Source organism: Chrysoperla carnea, chromosome 5 (genome assembly GCF_905475395.1).
Source record: "Chrysoperla carnea chromosome 5, inChrCarn1.1, whole genome shotgun sequence".
Taxonomy (NCBI): Eukaryota; Metazoa; Arthropoda; class Insecta; order Neuroptera; family Chrysopidae; genus Chrysoperla; species Chrysoperla carnea.
Window position 1 is genome coordinate 62,397,354 of NC_058341.1, and position 27,513 is coordinate 62,424,866.

The 27,513-nt window shown below is 29.3% G+C and overlaps 1 protein-coding gene across 2 annotated transcripts in view; it reads right to left on the reverse strand.

Annotated features, from left to right (window-relative positions):
- Positions 1-3,892: 3,892 nt before the first annotated feature.
- LOC123300997 (D-beta-hydroxybutyrate dehydrogenase, mitochondrial) overlaps positions 3,893-27,513 on the reverse strand; it is a 104,751-nt gene continuing 81,130 nt past the window's right edge. For both annotated transcript variants that reach the window (XM_044883703.1, XM_044883702.1), the window contains one exon: positions 3,893-5,266. In XM_044883703.1, coding sequence (XP_044739638.1) covers positions 5,102-5,266 — 165 coding nt within the window. In that variant the 3' untranslated portion in view covers positions 3,893-5,101. The remainder of the gene's footprint in view (positions 5,267-27,513) is intronic.

The window sequence follows — 27,513 nt, forward strand, 5'->3', positions numbered from 1 at the left end:
AAGAGTTAAATCAGACACCCTGAAAAATAAGGTTCCGTACGTTCGTGTCAGGTTGTTTTTACATTATCAAATTCATCATATTTTCGGAAAAAGATTTCATGCTGATATGAAAAGTGGCCTTCTTGCTCCCATTGGATTTGTATGTCGGATTTTGTCAAACCAATAATATGTATATGTATATGTATAAAGATTATTTTAGCTCTTAGAATAATACAAACTGTTAATAACTACTCTAAATTTGAGCTTTATTAAAATTTCTGTAAATTTTAATAAGTTTTACCCCACCGTTTTACTACAGCAACACCATTCATTTATTTGTTAGGGCACACTTGACTGCAGTACATCCTTAACAGAGCTGGCGGGACAAATGAATGTAAGCCTGGTATGGGTATACAATATCGGGGCACAGGGGCATTCCAGGAAAATGTGAAGCCGACATCAATAGGCATCCGGGAATTCCGTTTGCAAACTTCAAGCGGCTCCATAAAGAGGATATCTTAAAAAGGGCCAATATTAATGGAGGGAGAACTGTACTTCCGAAGATCTTATATCGCTTCCAAGGGCTTCCATTAGCAAAGTTGTTGCGGCTATTACAGGACGCTGGCTGGGCGGCAAGCATGCCGAACGCCTGGGCCTGACAGTTTTGCACGACTACTGCAGGAACGATGTCTCACCTTCTCTGTCATTGTCCACCTCTTGTCATGAGGAGATGAACTTACTTTAGTCAGTCTCTCTTTGACGTTTTTTCCTACCTAAAATTCGTTGACGTTAAAGTACTCCTGCTGTTCTTAAGCAGCTCAAAATGGTTCATGGATAGTGGTCTTGGATGGGCCAATTCCTTATCGGTATCACAGCAGACTCTATGGTCTAAGTGTGTCCTGCCCCAAGACAACCACTCTAATCTGACTTTCCCTAACATAGAGCAAACTTGGTGAACATTTTTCATATTTTTAGCTGAATTAAAAAAGTTGTCTGCCACACCAAAAACGACTACAAATACAATGAACAAACGTAGTAAACGAACTTCACAGTTTTCTTCTCGTGTACGGAATCTTAAAATTATTTTAAATATTTATATTTTAATGACATATTCTAAAATATAATTTAAAAGAAATTAAGGTACACTTAAATACAATAAAATTGATTCATCTCATTATACCAAGATTAATTGAATCATTTTTTTTTGTACTCAAATATACCATTTGTATCATTGATATGCGTTTAATGATTTAATAAATTATATCCTGTAAAATAATTATTAAATATTGGCAGTGAATTGGAAATAAAAAAGAGAAGAGAAGTTTTTATTGATGCATTTTCTGTTTTTGAATGTTAAAAAATAGCTATTTGGTAATCGAAGTGTGTATAATTTATCTGTGTTGAGATTTAATAATATTTAAAAAAAAAAACTGAATGATTATATTGTTCACAAAATAATAGTATTCAACAATTTTTCCATATATTTTATTTTTTAATTGAAATTGGTTCATTTTATGAATTATTAATATTCGCTAATTGAAAAAAAGACGAGATATACAATTTGTTACATCTTGGATTTTTAAATGTTACAAATATAGTTTATCTAAATATGACGTCACAATATATTAATGTAAAAAATATTCTATTGAAAATGTGCTCTTGGTGACGTAAACTTTTTGATAGTAATTAAGAAACGTATCGTAGTTCAAGTCCGCTTAACGGTTATCAAACTGGAATTGTTGAACTTGGCGAAATGATTGAAGAAGAGCCAGCATTAAGAAATCCCGTCTTGATTTTGTAGTTCTTACCAAATTCTACACCAAATTTGAAGAACCAAACCTGGCTTTTCCAGATTAAAGAAAAACCTTGACTAAGGATAATAAATTAAGTCTTTAACCATGTACTTGCAGTAGGATACATTTCTAGGAAGTTATTTGATTGTAGTTCCTATTTATTTAATAAACTCAATCAATCAATCAATGAAGTACCATGTTTGATTAACAAACGTTGGTGTAAATGGCATTCTACGTGCCCCTGTCGTTGGTGAGAAGAAGAATGTCAATATGTTTAATTTTAAGCTTTTAAGGTAACTAAGATATGACGTTTTCTTCCTCTCGCCAAAGATCATATCATATTCTAGGCACTGTTTTCTAATAATATGGCCCAATAAATTAAGCTGACGAAACCTTAAAGTCTTTATCAGTTCACGGGCTAATAAGCTACCTAGTAAGGATACTGCTTTAATAAAATACGGGTTTAATAAACTTCCTAGTAAGAATTAATCTAACTAGGCTAGTCGGAATAAATTTTACTAGGTGCCCATAAAATCGTAAGGCATTAGACAAACACTCGACGGAGGACGTTTTTTCTCCAAAATAAACAAGAGAAAGCCATTACAGAAAATTACTTTAAAATTCGACATTTTAAAAAAAGAAAAATATTGTTTTCGTCAAGTATTATTTAAGAAATATAATTTCCGTTTTGCTTAGGTCAAATTTTTCCAAAACTGAAATCCTGACGATTCCTTAATGTGACCTCGGCTTACGGTATTTCTTCTTCGATTTGGTTCTCATCAGTAAAACTTCTGAATACTGGAAATAGAGAGTATTTGCATTAGCTTATGATTGCTTAGTGTCAAAGAAGTTTACTTGTCTTATGAAGCTTATTACGCTACTTAAATCTATTCTAAAGTAATTATTTACCGATTAAACCTTTGCTAGAGTAGTTTGTTTATGTGTAATTTCAATAATAATAAAAGACATTACTGATATATTGATTTTCTACCAAGTGTGGAGTAAACCTTGCTTAAAACATTCTTTCTACTTATTTGACAGAAAATTCATTATACTTATTCAACAGTATCTATCTCAATATTTTTGTTATGGACAATTTTTATTGAAGTGAAAACTTCTATGGACAATTTGTAATAGTAAATAATATTTGGTAGGATAAAATCTTATGGTTTCGCGTTATCAACATGCTATGAATATAACTACAGATACAACACCGTAATCTAGGAAACTTTCTTCAATAGAACAAACAACACCTATGAAATTATAATTAAAGCTGTACAATTAACTATTAACTGAGTGATTCGGATCTTTGGTAACTTCTGATTACTGTCCATAGATGGAGTTTTTTTTTTTTAAATATTATTTATCGTAGTTTTTTATATCCACGTTAATAATTTCAATTTACAAAATAATGATGAAATTTTAATTTTTCATGCAAATTATAAACATAACAAATTTTAAAAAAAACAGTTATTCCAAAGTTTTAAGTTTTCACTTCCGTCCTGACAGTCCTCATGACAGACTATCTTTTTATTTTTAGAACAGTACCTTGTTTAAGTTTGCTTATGTGATATTTTTGAATTAATTTTTTCGGTAAATAATTACTGTGGTTACCTCTTCGGTAAAGGTTTTAGGGTTTTAAATAATAAAAACATTTACTGTGATTATCTAAGTTTTACCAAATATTAATTATGCATGTTTTGTTCGAAAACTATTTCAGTATTTGAAGAAAAATCAAATATGTGACTAAATCAACTTAGGTTTTGTACTTAACCACAAATCATTTACAAGGATATGAAATTTAAGAAAGCCTGTTCTATACTGTGCGATAAAAAAGTTTTAAATACATTAAATTATTACTCATTTTCCTTTCTGTGAGAAAATTTATGTTAATTTCTGAAGAAAAATCAATCACTAGTTCACAAATTTGTCAATTCAAAAAAATTTTACAAACAATAAAAATCGGTAAAAACTTATTGAGATCTAGTGATAAATCATGATATTTGACACTCGTGCTTGAGTCATGATAGACCTTTTTCACATTTTTTTTCCTTATTTTTTAATTGAAAGTAAATGTCTTGATAAATGAGCTAATTTTTTCCCCGATTTTTTTGGAGCCATATGACCGAGAAAACACAATGAAAATCATAAAAATTCAAACTTGCGAAAACGATCCGGAAACACACGAAGTTATACGAATGGCGCTGTGACGACAGTTCGTGAGTTGACTTTTATTAATTATCATAAATATACGAATTGCGAATGAAATAAACCGGCAATGACAGATAAATCGGTCAATATTGACGATGATTAATCGCGCATAAAAATGTTTCGGACGTGTTTTGTGCCTCTGTGCTCACATTATACTTCAAAACAGCCAGAAAAACTTTATTTTTCCGTTTCCAATGGATATGGCTATTAGAAAAAAGTGGTTTGATCGTGTTCATCGCAAGGGTCCGATCCATTACTATACATTATGAAATTTACCAAAATTAAACATGGTACAAAAGTCCCCATAGCTCTTCTTCAAAGACCTAACAATTTTTTAATGAAATTTTATTAATCACTTTTTTTTCTAGAATGTTACGCATTTTTCAATTAAAAATAGTACTCTCAAAGTTGCTTTTACTCCAAGAACTTCGGGTGCATTGATCCTGTCATCTTGCACTAAAAACTCTCATACCATAAAAATAGTTATTTTCAGTAATTTCCTTGATCTGGCTTTGAAAATCCCGGGTCGCTTTTTGAAGACATTTTATTCTTCTCTTTCAGAAATGAAGTAACCGTTATTGTCATTGCTTGTCGAATTGATTCGTTACGAATTATTTCAAATGTTGTGACTTTTTTACAATTTTTTTTTATACTGTTTTTATTGTTAAAAATGCGTAATTTTCGAGTAACAAGCTCTACTCGATCTATATTTTCATAAAAAATTAACAAAAAGCATTTCTGTTTTTCATGAAAAAGGTCTATTGCAATCCTTAAATCGTTTACAAAACCCGTCAGGATTGAGCTATTTATATATTTCACGTTATAGGAAACTGTGTTAAAGTTAATTAATTTTCCTAATTTATGGATAACAACTTATCAGAATTTAATAAACACAATGTTTGACAAACTGATTAACAACAGTATATAACATTCTTTTGTATTTTCATTGTTTTGAAAACCAGAAGGGAAAACACCAGAGTGAAATAGAAAATGAGTAAAACACAGATGAAAGTATTAACTATGGAAAAAACATGCGTATTTGTTGTTACTGTAATTTTGGTAATATTCTTAAAAAACAATTGATATTATTATGGTTGCTGGCTGTCGTTTTCGTTAACTTAGAATCGTCGTGAGTAAATAATATCGTAAACTGATCTTGGTAAATGTTCGGCAATTAATGCTTGTATTTTTTCACTACGTGTAACTGGTGTATATCGAGGTAGTGGAAATGTTCGAGTTACAGCATCTGTTAAAGCTTTCAGCACTGGTGTTAGATCCGCATCCTGTTAACAAACAAACAAATAAAACAAAATGGATTAATTTATTTTGATAATATATAAAAAAAAGATAAGAGCCTAAATGGCCGAGCGGTCTAAGGCGTTAGTCTTAGAACGTTAGACTATTTAGTCTTAGGTTGCGGGTTCGAATCCAGGCAGCGGCAGTGTGAACAATTTATAATTAATGGGAGTGCAGAATTGATCACATATTGTCGTCGCTTGGAAAAGAACGAAGCAACCGACTCCACCCACATCAAAAATGTAATTGTAAATATGTTTGAAATTGAATAAAGAGAGATTAACAAATAATGATGTGGGTGGCCTCTGTGATTAGGCATATGTCACAAAAACGGAGGTTAAACTCCCATTATTATTTATTTATATTTAAAAAAAAGATATATAAATATGGGTGATTCCATGAAAAAGTGTATCATGAATGGAAAAAAAATTGTTGTTTCTAATGGTTAAAAGTTTTCATGAATAATTTTTACTAGTATTTTTTTATTCATTCTCAAAAAAAGCATTCATAAAATAGTAATATTAAAGTAATTAAAAAAAAGATTCTTAAAGAGTAGTTGATTTCCGATGAAAACCCCCAATTCCGGAACTCTATCTTCATTATAAGCGAATTGCGGAAAGAAATGGAGCTACATTTCTTTAAATGTTCGTCAATCCTAGATGTTAAAATCCCTAATAGATGTTAAAAATGACCATCGTTAAAATTTATAAATATGTATATATATTTGTAGACAGGAGCTATTGACTGCCGAAACCCAGCTTACCGAAATAAGCTCACTCGATATATAACGTGGTTTGTTTATTTTCGTTCAAGTATATAATGTTTACTCAAAATAATATTTGTTTTCTCTCAATGAATTAAAAATATGAAAAGTGGAATAATCCCAAAATGGGACCAAATCCAATTATTAATAATGGAAGGGATATCAAAAATAATATAAAATGATTTAATTGGATTTGGTCCAATTTTGGGATTATTCCACTTTTCATATTTTTAATTTATTGAGAGAAAACAAATATTATTTTGAGTAAACATAATATAATTGAACGAAAATAAACAAAGGTTTTAGGGTTTTAAATAATAAAAACATTTACTGTAAATATCTAAGTTTTACCAAATATTAATTATGCATGTTTTGTTCGAAAACTATTTCAGTATTTGAAGAAAAATCAAATATCTGACTAAATCAACTTAGGTTTTGTACTCGGCCACCCAATCATTTACAAGGATACGAAATTAAGAAAGCCTGTTCTATACTGTGCGATAAAAAGGTTTTAAATACATTAAATTTTTACTCATTTTCCTTTCTGTGAGAAAATTTATCTTAATTTCTGAAGAAAAATCAATCACTAATTCACAAATTTGTCAATTCAAAAAAATTTTACAAACAATAAAAATTGGTAAGAACAATTGAGATCGAGTTATATTTAAATATAACCTACTAAATTCTTCTGCTTGTCAGTATGGCTACTGGTTATCGAATAATAATCAGTGAATGAACAAATTTAAGTTCGATTTGAATAAAATTTGGTATCAAGAAGGGTTTTGGTACTTGAAAGGTCGTCAAATTCGTAAATGAGAATATGAGAAAAATCGACAGATAAGAAAAGGGTGGGGGAATGGGCAAAGTAAAAAATTTTGAATTCTTTCAAAATAAAAAATATTTTTGTATTTTTTGATCAGTTTTAAGCAAAAAAGTTCTCTATTGATTTTTATCTAAACGCTTAATTTATGAAATACAAATTTCTGAAAAATTAAATATTCAATATTCGATTATTAGAAAAATATTATTTTTTTTAAATCTCTGAGGGCATTCGCTTAGCTAACGCAGCTCTTGCGCTACCAATTTTTTTCTAATTTAAATGAACGCTGAAAGTAGGTCTTCGTGCGCCATTTTTAGATTAATTCATCTGATCATTCCGAATTCAACGAGCTTTCACACGTATTTTTAAGGCCATTAAATCTCTATATTTCACCAATTTCAATTTGTTGACTAGACAATATTCTTGAGTCACTTTCGAATATCATCAAAAAAGTTCTCGATTCTGAAAAGTTGAAGTCAAAAACAATTAATTTTTCTGTTCATTAGACAGTCAATACATAGACATAAATACAAAGTAATTACCTTTTAGCTACATTAAACCATAATTTAACCAAATAAAATAACTTTTTTATTAAAATACAATAAAACTTTGAATTAGTTTTAAACAGTCAATTATGTAGAAATGAAAACATACTTATTGTTATCTATTTCCAATGTTTATTACGAAACAGGTTCCGTAGTAAAATATAAGCTACAATTCCAAGAGGAAGAAATCACATTGATTTAAGTATTTTTTTCTTCCATACTGCGTTATTCCAAATTTATTCGAATATTGCTGTATGAGTTATTAAATTAAATACCACGATACTTGAAATAAGATTTAAAAAACATACAACAGACTAACATCTGAGTCAATCGTAATCTTCAGTAGCCAACTTAAAGTAAAGAATGTTTGTAATGTGTTATATCAATAACCCTAGCTATTGACGATGGTTGTGTTGCAATCGGAATATCGATATTTAGCGAAATGTAAATCTTTTGTATGTTGTTTAATTCTATTTTCTAAATAATATTTCTTAATATACAATTTTATTTCGAGTATTGAGTTATTTATTTACATAATTATGTCTCAGCAACGAAGTCACAAAAATCCATTCTTATACGAATTGGCTGCACAGCCAAAACGTTGTTCATAAATTTCGTCGCATTGCACAAAAGATTAACTTTATTAATACTAATTTGCTCTTTTTACAGAAATTTAAGAACGCAGTATATTCGTTCCTTTATTGAAATCAATTAAACGAGACAGCAAGTCACTTGGAATTTTAAGGTTATAGTTAACACTAAAGACAACTTGAAATCATAGAATTAAACTGGAAATATAAAACTTCGAAATAAGTTTCAAAAACTATACCCTTCCAAGGAATTACTCCCAAAAAACCCATTTTCTAACCAAAAACTCATAACCAACTTATCATTGGAATAATTTTCTGTTCCAAAACTTCAGCTATTGGAGATATTTTTGAAATTTGTACCTCCTGGTGGCACACCAGTTCTTAATTTGCTTGTAGGCGTGGAAACACAATTGAATATGTCGATGAAATCCAAAACGAAAAATTAGAAAAATTCGGACTAGCAATAGTTTTAGACTAATGGTTTCTGCTCTTAACGCTCCTTCCTTTAAAACTTCTAAAAAGTTTGTTTCGGAATAATCTACTTGTACTAAACAGTTCCTCGATTAAAAACAATTCAGAGATAGTAGACAAAATTAAAGATATCATTTTAGAACTCCAAGCTAGGTTTATTTCGTCTGTACATGGCATTTCAACAATTAACTCAGTCAACGGTTTGCCTTCACTTGTTTAAATAAAATTTTAATACACTCTTGAATATCGCGGGAGTGATTTCTTAAACCGTTTCCCTTATTATCTGTTCAAAATGGTGTTCTAGACGACCATTAACATTCTTATTGAACTTTTTCAATTTGTGCAAATCCTGTACATTCGATGTCAAAAGTGAATAGCTGAATGTAAAAATTTGGAATAACTTTTTTTCGTAAACCTCAAATAAAAAAGTTTTCCATATGAAGCAAACTTAGTAGCAACCTGTATGTAACGTATTTATGAATATTTACGAAACGAAACTATTTTCAACTCATATTTCATCCTCTTTAAGTTTTATTTTAGCGGAAAAAGTAGCCCTCCAAAATCTCATCTATGTACCGAAATTCATCAAAATTGGTTTAGCTAGTGAGGCTCGATAATGTCACAAGCAGGACAGAGAGGCAGAGTTACTTTCGCACTTACAATATTGGTAAGGATTAAGCACCTATAAAGCACAAGTGAAATTTACAAAATTTAAAAAACTTCCGGCAATTTTTTCCGGGTCCGGAACCCTAAAGTTGCCATTGAAACATATCTTAGAACACTCTCCATTCAATCACCTTTTTCCTAAAAGTTTCCAAGCTAAGCCGATTTTGAAGATCATCGCCAATTTTTTAATATTTTCGAGTACGGAACCATAAACTCGCACTTGAAAGAAGCTAAGAACACTTTTCATTAAATTAACTTTCATTTAAAACCAAAAAAATCATGATCGGTTCATCTGGTTAGGCGCTTTGATGCCACATAGACAGACACACATACACAGCGGTCAAACTTATAACATTTGGGGTTGGGGGTTAAAAACACCATATCTCTTTCTGCCAAGGCAAATTATTTCCTTATCTTCTACCATAATGTTATATTCCTTATTATTAATTGAATTTAATGCAAGATTTTTATCAAACAGTCAAACAGCCAGACGGGCAGGAAAATTATTTAACAAAAAAAAATTTAATTTTCTATTTAAAATATTCGAATGAATTCAGAGAAGATGATTAAATTCATGGACGAGTCCATTTTAAGTATGATTTGTAGAGAACAGTTTCATGCAATACTACAGGGAATAATAATTACTTTTAAATAACAATTATTTCAACTAGTATAGAATTATTATTTGTGCATTGCTGGTGTGGCATTGCTATATGGGTATATGGTTATATGAATCTCGTTTTCAACTGGGAATACATTACAGTATTATGTGACATATTTGGGTCATAGAAAGAAAATCGAAATAAATTATTTTAACAGGTACCTGTATGCAGCCATGTGTGAAACACATATGTTAGAGCTTAACACGAATTTAATATGTTTTAATATGTACATTTTTTAATGCCGAAATATTTTCGTAAAAAGTTTTAAGCATAACAAAATACAAATTGTATTCAGCAAAATGTATATATAATTAATCCAAATAATCTATGGACTAAAAATACGTTGTTATAAAAGGAAACGAGCCAAGAAACATAGCGTTTTTTGTTTTCTTGCGATAAAAAAAGAGTTGATGTCCAATGCAAAAAAATTAAATTGGAAAGTTCTAGATCTCAAAAAAACCTTCTTTTTCGATTTTAAGTTAATATATAGTGAAGTTATTAGTTATAGATTCACAAATCTTCTCTCTTTTCGGAGGACACCTTCCGTAAAAACTTTCCTCTCTGTCGAAAGACTATGGTAGAGCGGTTTTTCGGGCCTAAGTCTCTTCAACTAGACTTTTTCGACCATGATAATTTAGCAGCAAGTGAAATTTTTTAATTTTTGATCCTGAAATCGGACAAGGAAAAAGTGCATTTTATTGGGATGGGTTTGTTTTTTTGCGGTAAAAAGTAAAACTCGTAGAGCTCTGAAACTTGCACACGTTACTAATAAGTACTTACTTTACATTAAAAAATATATTTGCAATTGTTACTTTTAGTGTAACGACGGCTATGATCCCGTTAAAATCGAGAGTTTCTGCATCCACAAAAAATGCATTTTTTCAAAGCTCGATTTTGGTATCAAAAATTGAAAAATTTCACTTGCTGCTAAAATATTTTGTTCGAAGAAATCTAGACGAAGAGATTAAGTCTCGAAAAACCGGTCTACAATAGTCCCTCGACCAAGAAGAAAGTTTTTACGAAAGCTGTATATTTTCGACAAAATTCGATATTTCGAAAATTTTTCAACATCTTTTGCTAAGATAAAAACTGAAGATTTGTGAATCTATTACTCACATTACTTCACTATGTATTAACTAAGTAAAGAGGTATTCGTTGTGTGCGTAGTCATGGTAGGGACAATAAAATCGATGCCAGCGCTTCCAGTGAAAAATTTTGGTGATAAAAGGGGCTGTTATGACTAATTTGCAATTCTTTACATGTTAATGTCATAGTGAAAGTCAAATTAAAAATATTGAAAAACACTAATTAATTAAACTTAATGCATTAAAAATTGTGAAAATAAGAAATCAAATTGCACAAATATTATTCTTCAAACGTAAATTTTCATAATTATTTATTAAAATTTGTGAGACAATATTATTAAATTTTCAATGTAAGTCTTAAATGCAATCCATACAATTATATATACATCCATACAATTCTATAATTAAAGTAGGGTATCGTTACCATGGAAACGAAACTCGCGCACGGTGCGAATAGAGGTATAACTTTATTGAAGTGAATAAAAGCTCCCACAGCTGTTAATAAATTTTTTGTTGGTGTATATTTTGATTTTATTTTTAAATTTTATTAACTATCCTGTAGTTTTAGATTTCCAGGTGGTAATTCCATTTGAAATAATGAAAAAAAATTCAATTTTGCACGCAACGAATAGTACCAAGCTTTGCCTTGGTTTTAAAATATACATTGTTGCAAAGTACTTTCGAATAAACAAACACCCTGTATGAACGTCTATCACCGTGTATATAACAACAATCATTTGTAAAATCGAAAATGGGAACTAGACAAAACATATTATGTGATAATAAATAGAGATTAAACTACATAATTTATTAAAAAATTTAACAAAAGTTTCATATGGGTTTTAACATGATAAATGAATAAAAAATGAAACATTATTTATTGTACTCAATTTACGAATATTTTTTCAGAACAAAATTTATTTTTATATCAAAAAAATAACCTAAATTATATATTTTGTTCATATTTATTTGTACTATTTATTTTTAATTAAAAGTTTTTTTTTATTTGTTATAAAAACAAAGGTTAACATCAATTTTACCATTTCTAGGTTATTTTGTTGTGTATTTTCAGTAAAAATTGAGTGAAACTAATTAAAATGTCTCTTCTATTTCAGATCTTCATTTGGTTATTTTTTATTTGAAGTTATTACTTATTCTGTTTTAGGAACATCTATTTAAAATTTCTTTCTGTTTCGGGTGTACTTTTTGATATTTTTTTGTTTTTTTTTTTTGTTTTTTACACCATCTATATATGAAATATACATAGTATGTTAAGTTTAGTCCCAAGTTTCTAACGCTTAAAAATATTGATGCTACGAAAAAAATTTTTGTATAGGTGTTAATAGAATCATCTAATTAGTCCATTTCCGGTTGTCCGTCCATCCGTCTGTCAACTCGATAACACAAAAACGAAAAATGATAACAAGCTAAAATATTTACAACGTGCTCCGGACATAAAAAGTGAGGTCGAGTTCATAAATGGTCAAACATAGGTCAATTGGGTCTTGGGTCCGTAAGACCCATTTTGTAAAACTTTAGAGATAGAACAAAAGTTTAAATATAATAAATGTCTTTAAAAAAAAACTTTTTGTTATTTAAACATTTTTTCGTAAGCATCACTGTTTACCCGTGAGAGCGCCAATTAGGCGCAAATTATATAGTATTTATTATATGGGAATATCAATTATGTTTGTGTGATATGTGTGTATGTTTAATGTGACAGTGTAATCAACACAGTCTATACATGATATTTTAACAATTAACTCAGTCAATTGTTTGTTTCCACTTGTTTTTTTTTTTAATAATTATTATTATCTTATATCTCAAGGGTAATTTTTAAGAGTAAGATATTTTTTAATACCTACCTTTGTTCAGATTTTACCTCATTTTCTAAAATGAATCTTTCATTTTCAGTCTTGAGGAATAAACTTTAATAATTTATTCTTTGTTTTAAGTAAAATTAATCAATAATTTTGACATAGGGGGGTGTACATATAATTTTATCTTAATTTGGTTTTTTATTTCTAATTTAGTTTTAGGGGCTAACTGCTACCGAGGGGATTGCCAAATCAATCGAAACCGCTCTAGCTAATTGATTATAATAATTTTTTTATAAATTTAGCTAAATATTTTGATTGTGTGCCCGGAAAGAGATATATTTTGATAAAATGCACAGTACAACCCACAGAAATGCTAATCTTAATTTGAATAAAGTTGTTCTAGTCGTTGAAGAGCCTCTAGAAGAAATGTTTCAGTCTTCCTCCGATCACGGTATTGTACCAAGATAGCAGCATTGCTTCCCATATATCGACATTACGTCGATGTACTTCCCCCTCCCAAAAACTAATATGAAGCCCCGTGTGTAATATTAATCCGCCTTGTATACAATCTCTATCAGACCCCTCAATACCCTATTAATGTGTTCTACGGGTGATGTAAAATTAATATATTTTAGCAAGAGAACAGTTGACCTTTGTTTTGAACCCTTGTTTTTGTAATCCCTTGCGTTAGCATCGACACCGATTTTAATTTCTTACTTTTTATATTTTTGGATACTATTAAATTGGTTCACGTTTTTTGGCAAATTATCCGGTCAAATTAAACCAAAAAATGAAGAGTAAAGTAGGATTTTTCTAAACACCATCAGAAATGAAGTCTAAAATGGTCTCATCGATCCTATACCTGAAAAAAAATTTTCTCGGAATCAAAGGTCACAAAAACGGTTTTTTCGCGATTTTAAGCAAAACGATAAGTTTTATCATAAAATTACTTCATACAATTTTCAAAACTTGAAAATTGTAAATCAGATAATTTTCGAACAAATTTCATCAGTAATTATGTTAATTTACATTTAAAAAATATTATTTATGCAATTTTGTTTATTATTTTCACGATTTCTAATGCATCAAGTTTAATTAATTGCTATTTTTCCTTTATAGTTTGAACATGATCCCAAAATGAGGTAAAGTATCCCATCCGGATAGTCGATGCAGCCTAATCAAGTTATGGGCTACTATGGCTTTAGTTGATTGTTATCAGTTGATTAAACCATGACCTATATAAGATCAAACATGATTTTTGGAATACGACCTACATTCGATGGAGACTCGTGTCGAAGTGTCTTAATAAGTAATTTCAATGATGTACTGTAATAAAGTTGATAAAATATTTTCAGAATCAAAATAGTAATTAAAGTTTATAAATATTTATATGTATAAATCAAAAGTTATATACGAGCGCATGTTTTATATCTATGGATTAATATTTTAACAAACATGGATACATTTGTACTCACTTGATTAATTAATAAATGATACTTGAGATTGGATTCTGGGTGTTTAAAAAATTTGATGAACTACATGTTTTCTTTAATAATAATATTAATACTTCTTAGAAAATAGTAAGTATATTACACATCTGGGGAGTAAAAGCATAGAATATCTTAGATCTTATGTTCATTGTTCAATGAAACCGAGGGTGACAAAAATGAGATCTGAGACTTTCTTAACTTGTTCCCTTAGTGTTTATACTATTTTGACGGAGGTGGAAGGCAGCAACTTCATTTTGCACAGTGGGCAGAAAATTGTCATTTTCTGAATGGAGGTGAGAAAAATTTTTATAGTTTTACTCCCATTACGGCATAAGTAAAAGAGTTGAAAATTTTAAATAATTATCCTGTCCGGTTTTACAAAGTGATGATTAGGAGAAAAATACTAGATTTTTATCAAACAAACTAAAATCGGGCCGTTTGAACTTGGTTAGTGTTAGAAAAATCGGGCCGTATGAAGTTGTTTAAAGAAAATCTGAATGGTGCGAAAAACATGTTTTTTTGTTTGTTTGTAAAGAAACGGAAAAGGAATGAAGCCAAGTAGATTACACCTGTCAATAACGTCTCGACACTTAGCTTCGTGATCATAATTTTTATACCATGCATATATGTAATATGCAAGGTATACTAAGTTTAGTCCCAAGTTTGTAACGCCAAAAAATATTGATGCTACGAACAAAATTTTGGTATAGGTGTTCATAAAATCACCTAATTAGTAAATTTCCGGTTGTCCGGATATCAAGCTGCAATTTTTATACCGTACTCAAGACATAAAAGTGAGGTCGAGTTTGTAACTGAGCAACATAGGCCAATTTTGTCTTGGGTCCGTAGGACCCATCTTGTAAACCGTTAGAGATAGCATAAAAGTTTAAAAAATGGTCCTTTTTCAAAAAATAACCAACTTTTGTTTGAAACCTTTTTTCGTTAACATCACTGTTTAGTTGTATGGTATGTATTATATGGGAATATTAGTCATTTATGTGTGTCATGTATGTATGTGTAATGTGATAGAGTAATCAACACTGTCTATGCATGGTATTTCAACAGTTAACTCAGTCAATTGTTTGTTTTCACTTGTTCTTTTATTCTTTTAATAATAACGTATATTAACCTTTAATTTTACTAAAGATTCACCAGACTTTAAAAAATGGTAAGAAAACCAACTACAGTAGTAACAAGTTCTTAGTGATCTATAAATTTCACTTATTTCAGTGCATTTTTCCTAGAATCCGCTCCCTAATTATCATTAACTAAAGTAACATACCTACATTATATAAATTTATCACAAAGATGTCAACATAATTAATACATCAAATAACCTGAAAGTAATTAAAATCTATTTATTAATCTAAATAAATACATATTATTGTTTGTATCGCATTTATAATTACTCAGTTTCATACTATAATTATACATTTGTATACAGACTACAGAGTGTTTTACTAAGTTGGCGAAAAAAATTTATTCTTTATAAAAAAACTCAAAAATTAGAAACATTCGGCTATTCACTTTTGACATCGAATGCACAGGAATGTCCACAAATGGAGAAAAATCGACTGGAATCTTAATGGTCGTTTATAAATGTTGACCATTTAGAACAGATAATATGGGAAACGGTTCAAGAAATCACTCCCGAAATATGTAGGAGTGTATCTAAACAATTTGGTAAAAGAACAGTTATACATGTATGGAACGCGAAGGTGGATGCGTTGAGGCAAAAACGATCTGAAGGTAACTGTTTTTACTTATGTCAACAATACTATAGTAATGTATGAAAAATAAATGTTCTGTATTAATTATTTAGTTATAAATGTTTCAAATTAGCAAATAAACATTTTAAGTATGATGGCTGGTTAATTTGTATAACAGATATCGTGTTTTATAAGTAGGATTTGCAAAATTTATTTTAAAATTGAAGTGGTCAAAATATTCCCTTCATCCCTAAACAGTTATCTTTAGTTCGTTTCTGTCTCAACATACCCCATCTTCGTGTTCCATACATGTAAATAGCTGAATGCTAATATTTTCTTAAGCAGAGCTTTTTATAAAGAATAAATTTGTTCGTAAACCTTATAATAAAATAGCTTTACATATGCAACCAACTTATCTAGACACTCTGTATACAGTTCCAAACATATTGAACGACGAAAATTAGGAGTACTTTGTTTATTATAAAAATTTCGCTTTTGGCAACAATAAGTAACCGAGCCACACCAAAAGTGATGATCAGTTTTGCACGGTAACAAAATAAGACTTAATAACATCAAAAGCAGCTGAAACTTAAAATTTATTTTCAAATAGGGCAAAAATTTTAACTACTAGGAGAGTTGTCTGTACAAACACATCGAATTGCTACCAAAAAGTTCCCTTTCAGTTTTTTATTCCAATGTTTTATTAACAAGATACGATTATGGTAATAATCGCTTTCAATTTCGAAATTTCTACATTATTATAAGCCCAATTGAAATTTCGTAATATTCAAAGTGACAGAAACAAAGCTCAATATTAACGTTCGAAATACTAGAGTAAAAATTGGAAATTTTCCGACAAAAATCTGATAAAGGTACCACATACAACGTTCCGAAATACTAAGAAACTTAAATTGACATTTTACTATTCCGTTCTCAGTGAGAACATTTTTTTTAAGAAAAAGGCGTACGATCAATTAAAAAATACTTGAAGTACATTGGAGGGGGGGGGGCCTGTAAAAGAATAATTTTTTATAATAGAATTTACAGTTTTAAAACCAAGCCACCAATCACCACCACTTTACTTCAATTTTAATTGGAAAAAAATGAATAGTCTATCTATAAAAAAAAACTTCCAACAATAAATTCAAGGCAACCTACTCATCTTGTTTTGAATTAACAATAAGCTTTCGATTCATGTCAAATTGGTTCTCGAAGAACGATAACATCTGTAAGTATTACCGTCTCTGATGTTAAATTAAATGCATTTATAATACATATAATGCATAATTGCAAACATTTTTGAATAATTAAAATTTCACTTCAAAAATGAATATTTACTACACAAATCTCAACATACGACCTTGAGAAAAACAACAGGAAACATTTCGTTGGATTTTTCGCGAGATGTAATATCAACAAGCAACATCTTGTTATACTAAGTATTTCAAACTTGCCTGGCACTAGTTTCAGTGTGTTTTCTCTAGCTCAAAATAAGCAAAAAACTAACATACATTTTTTCTAAAGTTAGCTGTTACTCAAGTTCGAAGTCTTCAAAATAATAATTGAATATAGTTGCGTGTTTGGCAGGAGATTAAAAATCTATCAATTACTAATGTACCGATATAAAATCACTCCCCAAACTATACCGTTAAAAAACTATACCGTTATCGGCCCACGCGTTTCGTCTGTTGTGTGCCACAAACAAACCCAGATACATTATTTTCCACAATATGGTGTCTGGTGATCGTCATTTTGAATTTTCATTACTGCCATATTTTTAGTAGCATTCACAAGATTAAGACAAATTGATGGACGCCAGAATGTGCCATATTACCACTCCTTTGCGTTGCTCAGCGGGTAAAACAAGTATATCGATCGCACTACAGAATGTTGAAATTTTGCTTTAATAATTGACTTTGTGTGTTAATGTAATGAAAAGTATAAAAATTTGTTGTTATATGTAATTTTCATGTTCAAAGCACATAAATAAAGAGAAACGAAAACATTTGTTTTCGAAATAAACATTTGTATATAAAATGTAAGATTTGTATTTTACAGGTATCATGCTAACTGCAAATGTATCCTTCAACTTCGATTTTTCATTTCAAGTGTTTGTTCATATCAAGTTCACCTCATTAAAAGCTATAATACTTACTGAAAAATTATAATAATGACAACCTCATCCCGATTTTGGCCATTTCATATTGAAATAAAGTAAAAATACTTTCAAACAATTTCCTAAGGATAGAACAAGTACAGCTAAATATTTGTATTTACAATAGGATGGGATTGAATTTAAAATATGAACTCATTGATACAAAATCACTGAAGTTAAATAAATAAAATCATTACTTCTATGAAAGAGCCTGATTTTAATTTAAAGTCATGCATTTTATTGATGGAAAATAAAATTGTACTTAGTTGTAATTTCTAATCGTGTAAATAAAGCGAACCGATGAATTAAAAGAAAGGTTATTTGCGTTTGCTTTAAATAGAGGATTTGGTTATGATGATCGCATATATATGATGTCTATTCCATAAGTGATTGAGCCAACTACTTGCATATTGTTTTAACTAATTTACAGAAAGTTTGAAACAAACATATTGATCATTTTTATAATATATACCATTTTCTGTAAACTAAGGACACTAAAATCAATAGTAATCCATATGTCGCAGTTTCAAATCCGACTCGAAGGAATCAAATTTTTTTTTAAATAAACCTTTTATTTTTTACCTGCTCATGTAGTTGTGACAATCACATCACTATTTTGTTATAATATTTATAAGTGGTAGAACCAATCAAAAAAGATTGTTTAAAACATGTTGTTGCATTTCAAAAGAACAATATTTGAAATTTTTTAGACAGTATATTACTTTCATACAAACAACTAATGCGTTTGTGTCAACTTCATCACCCAATCCCGTACGACGTACAACAAAGCACATAAATAAGGAGAAACCAAAACCTTTAGTTTCGAAATTAAAAAATTGAAGCGTAAAATTTTTATTTTGCAGGTATCATGCAAGCAGCAAAACGTATCCTCCCACTCAGATTTTTTATTTCAAGTGTTTGTTCATATCAAGTTCACCTCATAATGAGCCATACTTTAAAAATACCGTTTACTATATTCCTAACTTTGATAATAGTAAAACATTATCTGAAAGTAGGTTAATTGAAAATACAATAATATTGTTTTAAATCATTTGTTATTAAATTGATATATCTATGTTCTAAAAACTCTGCCATTTCTGTCACAATGCTTTCCATTGTCCTTTTATTAGTAGCTCACCTGATATAACTAGAATATACCTAATCACCTCCCGTTCCCTTCAACCTAATATTGTCGAATGGAGTTGAAATGAGGTGATAGGTATTTTTGGCCCGATCCCTCTCCGTTTTAATACTCTCCATATTATCTGATAAGGATAGTTGATCAAATTTTTTCAGAAAATATAAAAGATTCTTTTTGTATAGTACTTCGAGCTGATCATATGTTTGTATGTTACAATCAGATTATTTTTGAAGAGTTTTATTAATTTATTATTTAATAGTATCAAAAAATAACAACACGTTGTTGTGAAATAAGGTAAGATTATCAAACAACTCGAAACTTTATAATTTGCAACCTTATTCAAGGTGTTCTGTGATTGACTGCAGAACTTTTGCTTCCTAAATAAGCTGAGAAAAAAAGAAGAAAATGTCCTTTACCAAATTTGATCTGAGGCCTAATTTACGAGATAGTTATCCTACTCTTAATATAATAAATTAACGGTGTTCCAGCATGGTATTTGCAGTTTCTATGTTAAAGCAATGGTACAATTTTTTTTTTGACAGAATTTAACGAAAAATTAAATTTAAGAATTTAATAATGCTTACTATTAATTCCCAAAGTTTCAGAAATTTTGACCGTTTAAAATGGGAAATAATTATGCCAACGTCCCAATTTCGATCAATTTACGTCAAAATTAATATCTCGAAAGTGAAAATTAATTTCTAAATTTTTTTTTTAGAATTGTTTGTATAAACATTTTTTTTCTACTTTTTCTTCAATATATAATAATATCATAAAAAATAGTTGGAGAGACCGGACATTTTACATGCTTTAAATGGGACATGACCCTCAAAATCGCGAACTTTGTCTTTAAATATCTCGCGATCTAAACGGTCAAAAATTATGAAATTTTAGGAATTCATAAATAAAGCTATTATAAACCCGAGAAAAAAAATTCGGCCAAATCTGTCGAAAAGTGATTTCATGCTGGTACTACCTTAATAAGAAATTCATTCCTCAAAATCAAATTCATCCAATAAAACACTACTTAAACAGAGATTTGGTTTATCATATTGGAAGGAGTGTCTAAATGCAAAACTACTACAAAAAACTCTAAAACAAAACCTTATTGGATTTTAACTCTAAGATGTCAGCGCCACGAGTAAAAAAATGTAAACCATTCTCGTTACAATCAGCTGATTATTTCAATGGTTTAAGAGGCAGGAGATATATGCTTTATTATACATTTTAATATGCTGTGCTATATTTGCTCCCCGAGTCTTTTGAAATTACGATTTCGTACTTTTTATATAAACTTTGTAGTTAGTGTTGTTATATAAATTTTTTAATACAAATTTTGGACCTTATTTTATAATTTTTGTTTTTTATTTACATTTTGAACTTTTAAATTTGTATACTTTTTGACTTTTAATTTCACAGTTGTGTGTGTTTTCAAATGCATTTTTTTAAATAACAAGTGAAAACAAACAATTGATTGAGTTAATTGTTGAAATACCATGCATAGTCAGTGTTGATTTCTTTATCACAATACACATACATAACTGATAATCAAGTAGAGTTAAGTACATATTATAAAATTTCCGCCTAATTGGCGCCCTCACGGGTAAACAGTGATGTTTACGAAAAGATGTTTCAAACAAAAGTTGTTTAATTTTTGATAAGGAACATTTTTTACATTTAAACTTTTGTTCTATCTCTAACGGTTTACAATATCCCAATTGACCTGTTACAAGTTACAAGACCCAATTGCCCTATGATGCTCATTTACGAACTTGACCTCAATTTTTACGTCATGAGCACGCTGTAAAAATTTCAGCACGATATCTTTTTTCGTCTTTGAGTTATCGTGTCCACAGACGGACGGACGGACAACCGGAAATGGGCTAGCTAGGTGATTTTATGAACACCTATAACAAAATTTTTTTCCTAGCATCATTATTTTTAAGCGTTACAAACTTGGGACTAAACTTAATATACTATGTATATTTCATATATACATGGTATAAAAACAATTATTTTAATGTTTTATATAATTCTTTAACAAAATTTGTGTTAATAAAAATTGTTACAATAATCGCTTATGACATATGCGTATAATTTCAAGATTGTAAACAAACATTTCCGTTAGATTTATGTATCTATGGCCGTTCTGATTCGTATGATAGTTCTTTTTCCTATCACTAGATAGAGTCTTTCGTAGCATTAAAATTCTATACGTCGTATCAACTTACAACATCAACACGATGTACATAGTGTGGTTTGTCTGTGAGTAGGTATACCTTAGATGCTTGAGGAATGTGATATTCGCACGATAGGCTGCGTACTAGACTTAATTTACAAAGAAAGGGAGTGTAATAATACATGGTTTTTATGGCTTATAGCCAAATAGTGTTTTTTTTTTTTTGTAGTAATTTTGCATTTAGACACTCCTTCCACTATGATGAAACACATCCTCTGTTTAAGTAGTGTTCTATTGGATGAATTTGGTTTTGAGGAATGTATTTTTTATTAATTGATTATAATAAGAGTTAGATAATCATCTCGTAAATTATGCCTCAGATCCAAATTCGGTAAAGAATATTTCCTTCTTTTATAGCTTAGCTTATTCACGAAGCGAAAGTTCTGCAGTCAATAATAGAATACCCTGTATTGCATTTTTAGTTTTCCAATAATTTTTAACTAAGCGCCAAGAGAAAAAAATCACAAGAGTACTTTTTTTCTTAAAACTGGTCAAAAAATAATATCTGTACCCATCCCTCTCTATGTGCTCATCCCTGGTTTATCTGTCGATTTTTCTCAACGAAATTGACTTTCAAATACCAAAACCCTTCTTGATACCAAATTTTATTCAAATCGGACTTAAATTGCGACCGCTACATAAACGTACAGATACAGATATTTATATTTATTAATTCATTTTTGACATCTTTAAGGTAGGATCGATGAACATTTGAAATAATTTTTTCGAAATTCCATCATCAGTACAAAGCAGTAGCTCCATTTCCTTCGGCAATTAGCTGAAAACAAAAGTCGCAAAAAAGCTCTAAAAACTAAGCTTTAGGGATATAACGGATATATTCCTGGTTTCGTTTAAGTTTGGATATGACTGACAAAAAGGAAATTAATTTCTAGGCATAATTTTAATAAATCAAAGGCAACCGATATCATCAACAGTTTTTTAAAAACTAACCAGCAGCGTCAATTGATAATTTCACGAGCGGAATATACTTAGTACCAGATGAAGCTCCTTATTATTTAAGATATCAGCTATCACATATCTTTGCAATCTCTGGAAAAGGCGCAGCTGAAGGGGTTTTGTTTTTAGAATTAAGTCGTAAGACGTTTAGAATAAATAAATTAAGTCGGTAAGAAATGATTCAAATAAAAAAAAAATTTCGAGCTTTTTTTTTCGTGAATCCTTTGAGACTATTTTTATAAAGCCTACTGTTTGCAATAGTCCATTTGAAGAAATACCCGCCCTCTTACAACTATCCACTTCTGAATACAAATATTTTCAGTTATTTTCGGTCGGTAGGACTAACAAAATTATTTTAGTTGTTTGTTTCGATTTTTTCTGGGTTGATTACAATAGCTATACTATTTTCACTGTTTGTAAAAACGAGAATAGGAAACTAATATCGAATGCTATATTATGCGCTGTAAAATAGTGGCGGTTGAAAATAGAATAGCAAGCGATGAATTAGTTATAAAAATCCATTTTATTGCTTTTTTTGTTGAATAATTATTTTATTTATAGAATTAAAATAAAGATATTAATAGCATTGCATTTCAAAGTATAGTATTACAGTATGCTTTGTTGTCATCTCTGGATTTGAATAAATTAATAAAAATGGGAAAAAAAATTTATCTTTTTTAATAATAAGAAAATTTCAATGAATAAAATAAAACAAAAATACATTCTTTGTTCATAAGATAATAAAAACTATTTTCAGAAGAAATTATTAGCTCTACCTATTTTTAAATATATTAGTTTTATTCAATTTCTTCCATGGCCGGTTTTTTTTCCAGCAAGCCTATATCCTCACTTTCGTAATTAAATTATCTTTCTTCTGATACCAATTTCGATTGATTAACAGATTGCTGAAGTAACCTATATTGACTTACCTGTTCATATGATATGAACAAATCTACACCGATCTGTTAACCAATCGAAATTGGTATCAGAAGAAAGATAACTTAATATAACGAAAATAAAGCTTAGAAACACGAAGTTGGAAAAAAGAAGACTTAAACCTGAAAGTCTTAAACTGGTGGAGCATTAGAAATCTTAAAGCCCTCACAGTCACTTCATATTTGAACAATTGATTGCATCTAAATTTTAAATATGACGGCTTTATGCGATCATAAAGACATCATTGTCTTTGCTGGAAAGTGGTGAAGTTTCCATTGGAAGAAAAGTTTTCGTTCCCTAAGTTTTCATGACAAAGTCCAATCAGACACTGCACTATTTTGTTTACTATTAATGATATATAATTTATTTAATTAGTTACTATTGATCATACTGCAAAATGTTTAAACAAAATCTATAGATATATCATATTGAAGTGTAAATATTTATATTACATTAACAAACAAAATAAATTTATCAATATTTGATATATTTCAAAATGAATTTGTATAATATTTATATGAATTACGTGAATTCATTGGTGAAACACTAGACCCATTTCAATTTGGTCCAGTTTTGACGATAGCATCGATAAGAAAATAGTTTTAAATTTGCGTATGTGCTCGACAAATGGACGAATAACACAATATCACGCCCACCGATAATTCTTTTGTTAGTGACAAATTAGCTTGTGTACTTCAGATTCACTAAAAATAAAAATAAAAAAAATATCAAAAAAAGCCAGCTTCAAAAAAAAAGTATTCCAAAACAAATTAATATGCACTAAAAAGTAAAAAAATAACGATAATAGAATGTAATTACAATTATTGTTATTTTTGGAGTCGGTGTCTGGCAAGTTAATATAGCAAACTGTCCTATCACAGTTGTTTCCTTGGCGGACACCGACTCCAAAAAATAACAGTAATTGTAACATATCGTAATTTTTTTCTTTTTAATGCATATTAAGTTGTTTTGTCAGGTTTTTTTTTGTTAAAAATTTTTTTATATATTATTTATTGTGTTCAAAGCGTAATTTTGAGTTTTGAGAGTCGATTTCTTTCGTTATTTAAAAAAATTGCTCTCCTGTGCTATTGATATATTTAATTAAAGATTTTTTTATAAGCGTTTTTTTATTAATATAAAGAAGTGGTTTATTTTTTGTGTAGAAGAAGAACTCTAAAAGAAAAATTTCGGAAAAAGCAATTAACAAATTGGGATGATGGGATGCAATTTTTTTATCACTTCAGGTAAGTTGGTTTTTGAAAATCTTTAGAAGTACGCATCATTTGAACGTTTTAAACTCATAATTAAGTAAATCAATTTTTAATTTTAATTTCAACTTTCAAATTTTGTTATTGTATAAAGTCTACTTTTAGATTTTTATGGGTAATGTGGCTATTTCGATATCAGTCCAATTGTATAAAATTCCGAATTTGAAATTTTCTTACATAAAAGTAATTCGGAATTTGAAGCTTAGGGAAAAAATGTTTCAAACAACGGTTTGAAACATTTATAATTTTTTCCAAAGGAAATTTAATCTCCAAAAAAAAAGTTTCCATTCAAAAAATTAAATTAACCCACTACTTTAAAACCCCACAACTAACTGACATTGGGACTTTTCACCCTCCTGAGCATTTTAACAAAAAACACACCTCTTTGACTTCAAAAATGACACGATTAAAATAATTCAACCTGTATATACATAATATTATGGTGTATAGCAGTGCTGGACAGGCTTTGAATTTGGTTTACTCTTGATGGCTTTTTGATGGAGTGTCTACCTCTTTAGAATCTAAGCAGAAAACAGTTGTTAAAAATACTGTTGTAAATACTGTTGTTAAAGTGATTTCAAGAGGAGTTTTAATTTACTATAAACATGTCAATGATAAGGTTTCGGGGTGGGGATAATAATTTTGGGGATCATTCGGTTTGGTTATTCATTCATCTCAGAAAATCTTCAAGGGTTACTTTGAATTGAAAAAGTAATAATTTTTTTCGTAAGTGATTGTAATAATGGAAAAGATCATTGTTTTTCAGTCTATAAAAAGAATTAAATTTATATTACATTATTATTTTTTCCCAGATAAATGTTTTAATTAAAAAAAATTATTGGTACGATACTTTGTATATAGGTACACTGAGTGAGTCACACCACAGAACATACCTCTCTTGCTTATTATCATTGGAGGATAATAAAACTACCTACAGTGCTTCCTGAGTAAATTGAGTAACCGGTGCTCACCGATAATATATAAATAATTGTTCAAGTTTTTATTATAAGTTATACTTGTTTTCGTCAATAATATTAACCGAAAACAAATATGACTTGCTTATTATTTGTTATACTTCTTTTAATATACAGAAATTGTTGTTGAGTTAATTGTTGAAATACCATGTATAGACAGTGTTGATTACTCTGTCGCATTACACATATACAGATGTCGCACATATATAACTGATATTCGCATATAATACATACTATACAATTTGCGCATATATTGCGCTCTCACGGATAAACAATGACAAAATGTTTCAAACAAAAGTTGTTTATTTTTTTATAAGGAACATTTTTTACATTTAAACTCAAGTTACGGACCCAAGACCCAATTGCCTATGTTGCTCAATTACCAACTTGACCTCACTTTTTACGTTCTCAGCACGCTATACAAATTTCAGATGATATCTACTTTCGGTTTTGAGTTCTCGTGATGACAGACGGACAGACGACAGGCAGACAGATAGACAGACAGGCAATCAATATTTTTAAGCGTTACAAACTTGAGACTAACCTTAATATACCTTAGTATATTTCATATACATGGTATAACAAATGGATACCAAGTACTTGTATCTCTACGTATAAGCAGAGAAAATAATAATTTCTAATTCATAGAATAGAATATTGTATTTAATTAATTTTTATGGATTTAAATACAATAAGTTAATATTCCTAACATCAATATTCAATAACTAAAGCAATAAGTTTTTTCATGTAGAAAATGTTTCGATCTTCTTTTATGCTTCTACTACATAAAGTATCAAAGTATGTCAATTTATATAAACTAGCTCCTATTGAGAACTATTGAGATATTGAAATAGATTTTTTTCAAATAAATTTAAAAAAAATTGAACAATATTGATAAAATTAGATAAACGGAGTCGCATTTTATCACAAAAAATTATAATCAAAATTATGATAAACATGAATTTATCGTTGAATAAGTGAAATTTTAGTAATAATTGTTTTTTAAAAAATCATTAGAAAAACTACTCAATCGAGTATTGAAAGATTTTACTGTCAAGTAAAACAATTAATAATTAAAAAGGCCAAAGCTTTTGGAGAAATCGGTGTTCTCAAATGTAATCGAAATTCTTTGGAGTAAAAATAACTATGAGAATAATTTACCAGGCGTTATTGTTGCTGGGTATCTAATACCCGACGGTTTTTAGTAACTTTTAAATAAAATACGTGTATTCTTTGCCGCTCACAATAGCTGTAGTCGTTGACCTCTATTACCTATTCTATTTAGTATCGCTGCAGCTACGGGGAGTTTGTACATCTGTGAAGAACGGGCGGGTAAGTTACACGTAAAATTTTTATATACCAAATATTTATTGTTATACCCTGTGTATATGAAATATATCAAGGTATACTAGGTTTAGTCCCAAGTTTGTACCGCCTAAAAAGATTGATGCTACAAAAATAAATTTTTGTATTGGTGTTAATTTCTTAAATTTCTATTGATCTGTTCATATTTTTTGAACTATTCAATATTTCTCAAAAGGGATCGTTTTGACCGACCTTGTAATGATAGTGGGTAAAATGATCCCATTACATTTTTTATCAAACAGTTAACATGAAATATTAACTGTTATTTTACATTGCATCAACGTTTAGAAAACAAAATACACTGGTAAATTAATCTAAATCAACACATTCAAAACCCGTTACATGATGGGCAATCATTTTATCTATTATAATTTTACATACAAAATAGGGATCATTTTAGCCTATATAAAGGGAATAATTTTACCCGTAACGACATATTTGAATTTCGTCATAAAAACTGACCTTAAAAATTTATAATACGCCTTGGAAAATGTGTTATAATATTATTAAGAGTCAACAAAAGCCAAGAGTAAAAACCGCCAGCCGGCAAAAACTAAAACAAAAAAGTGAAAACAAAC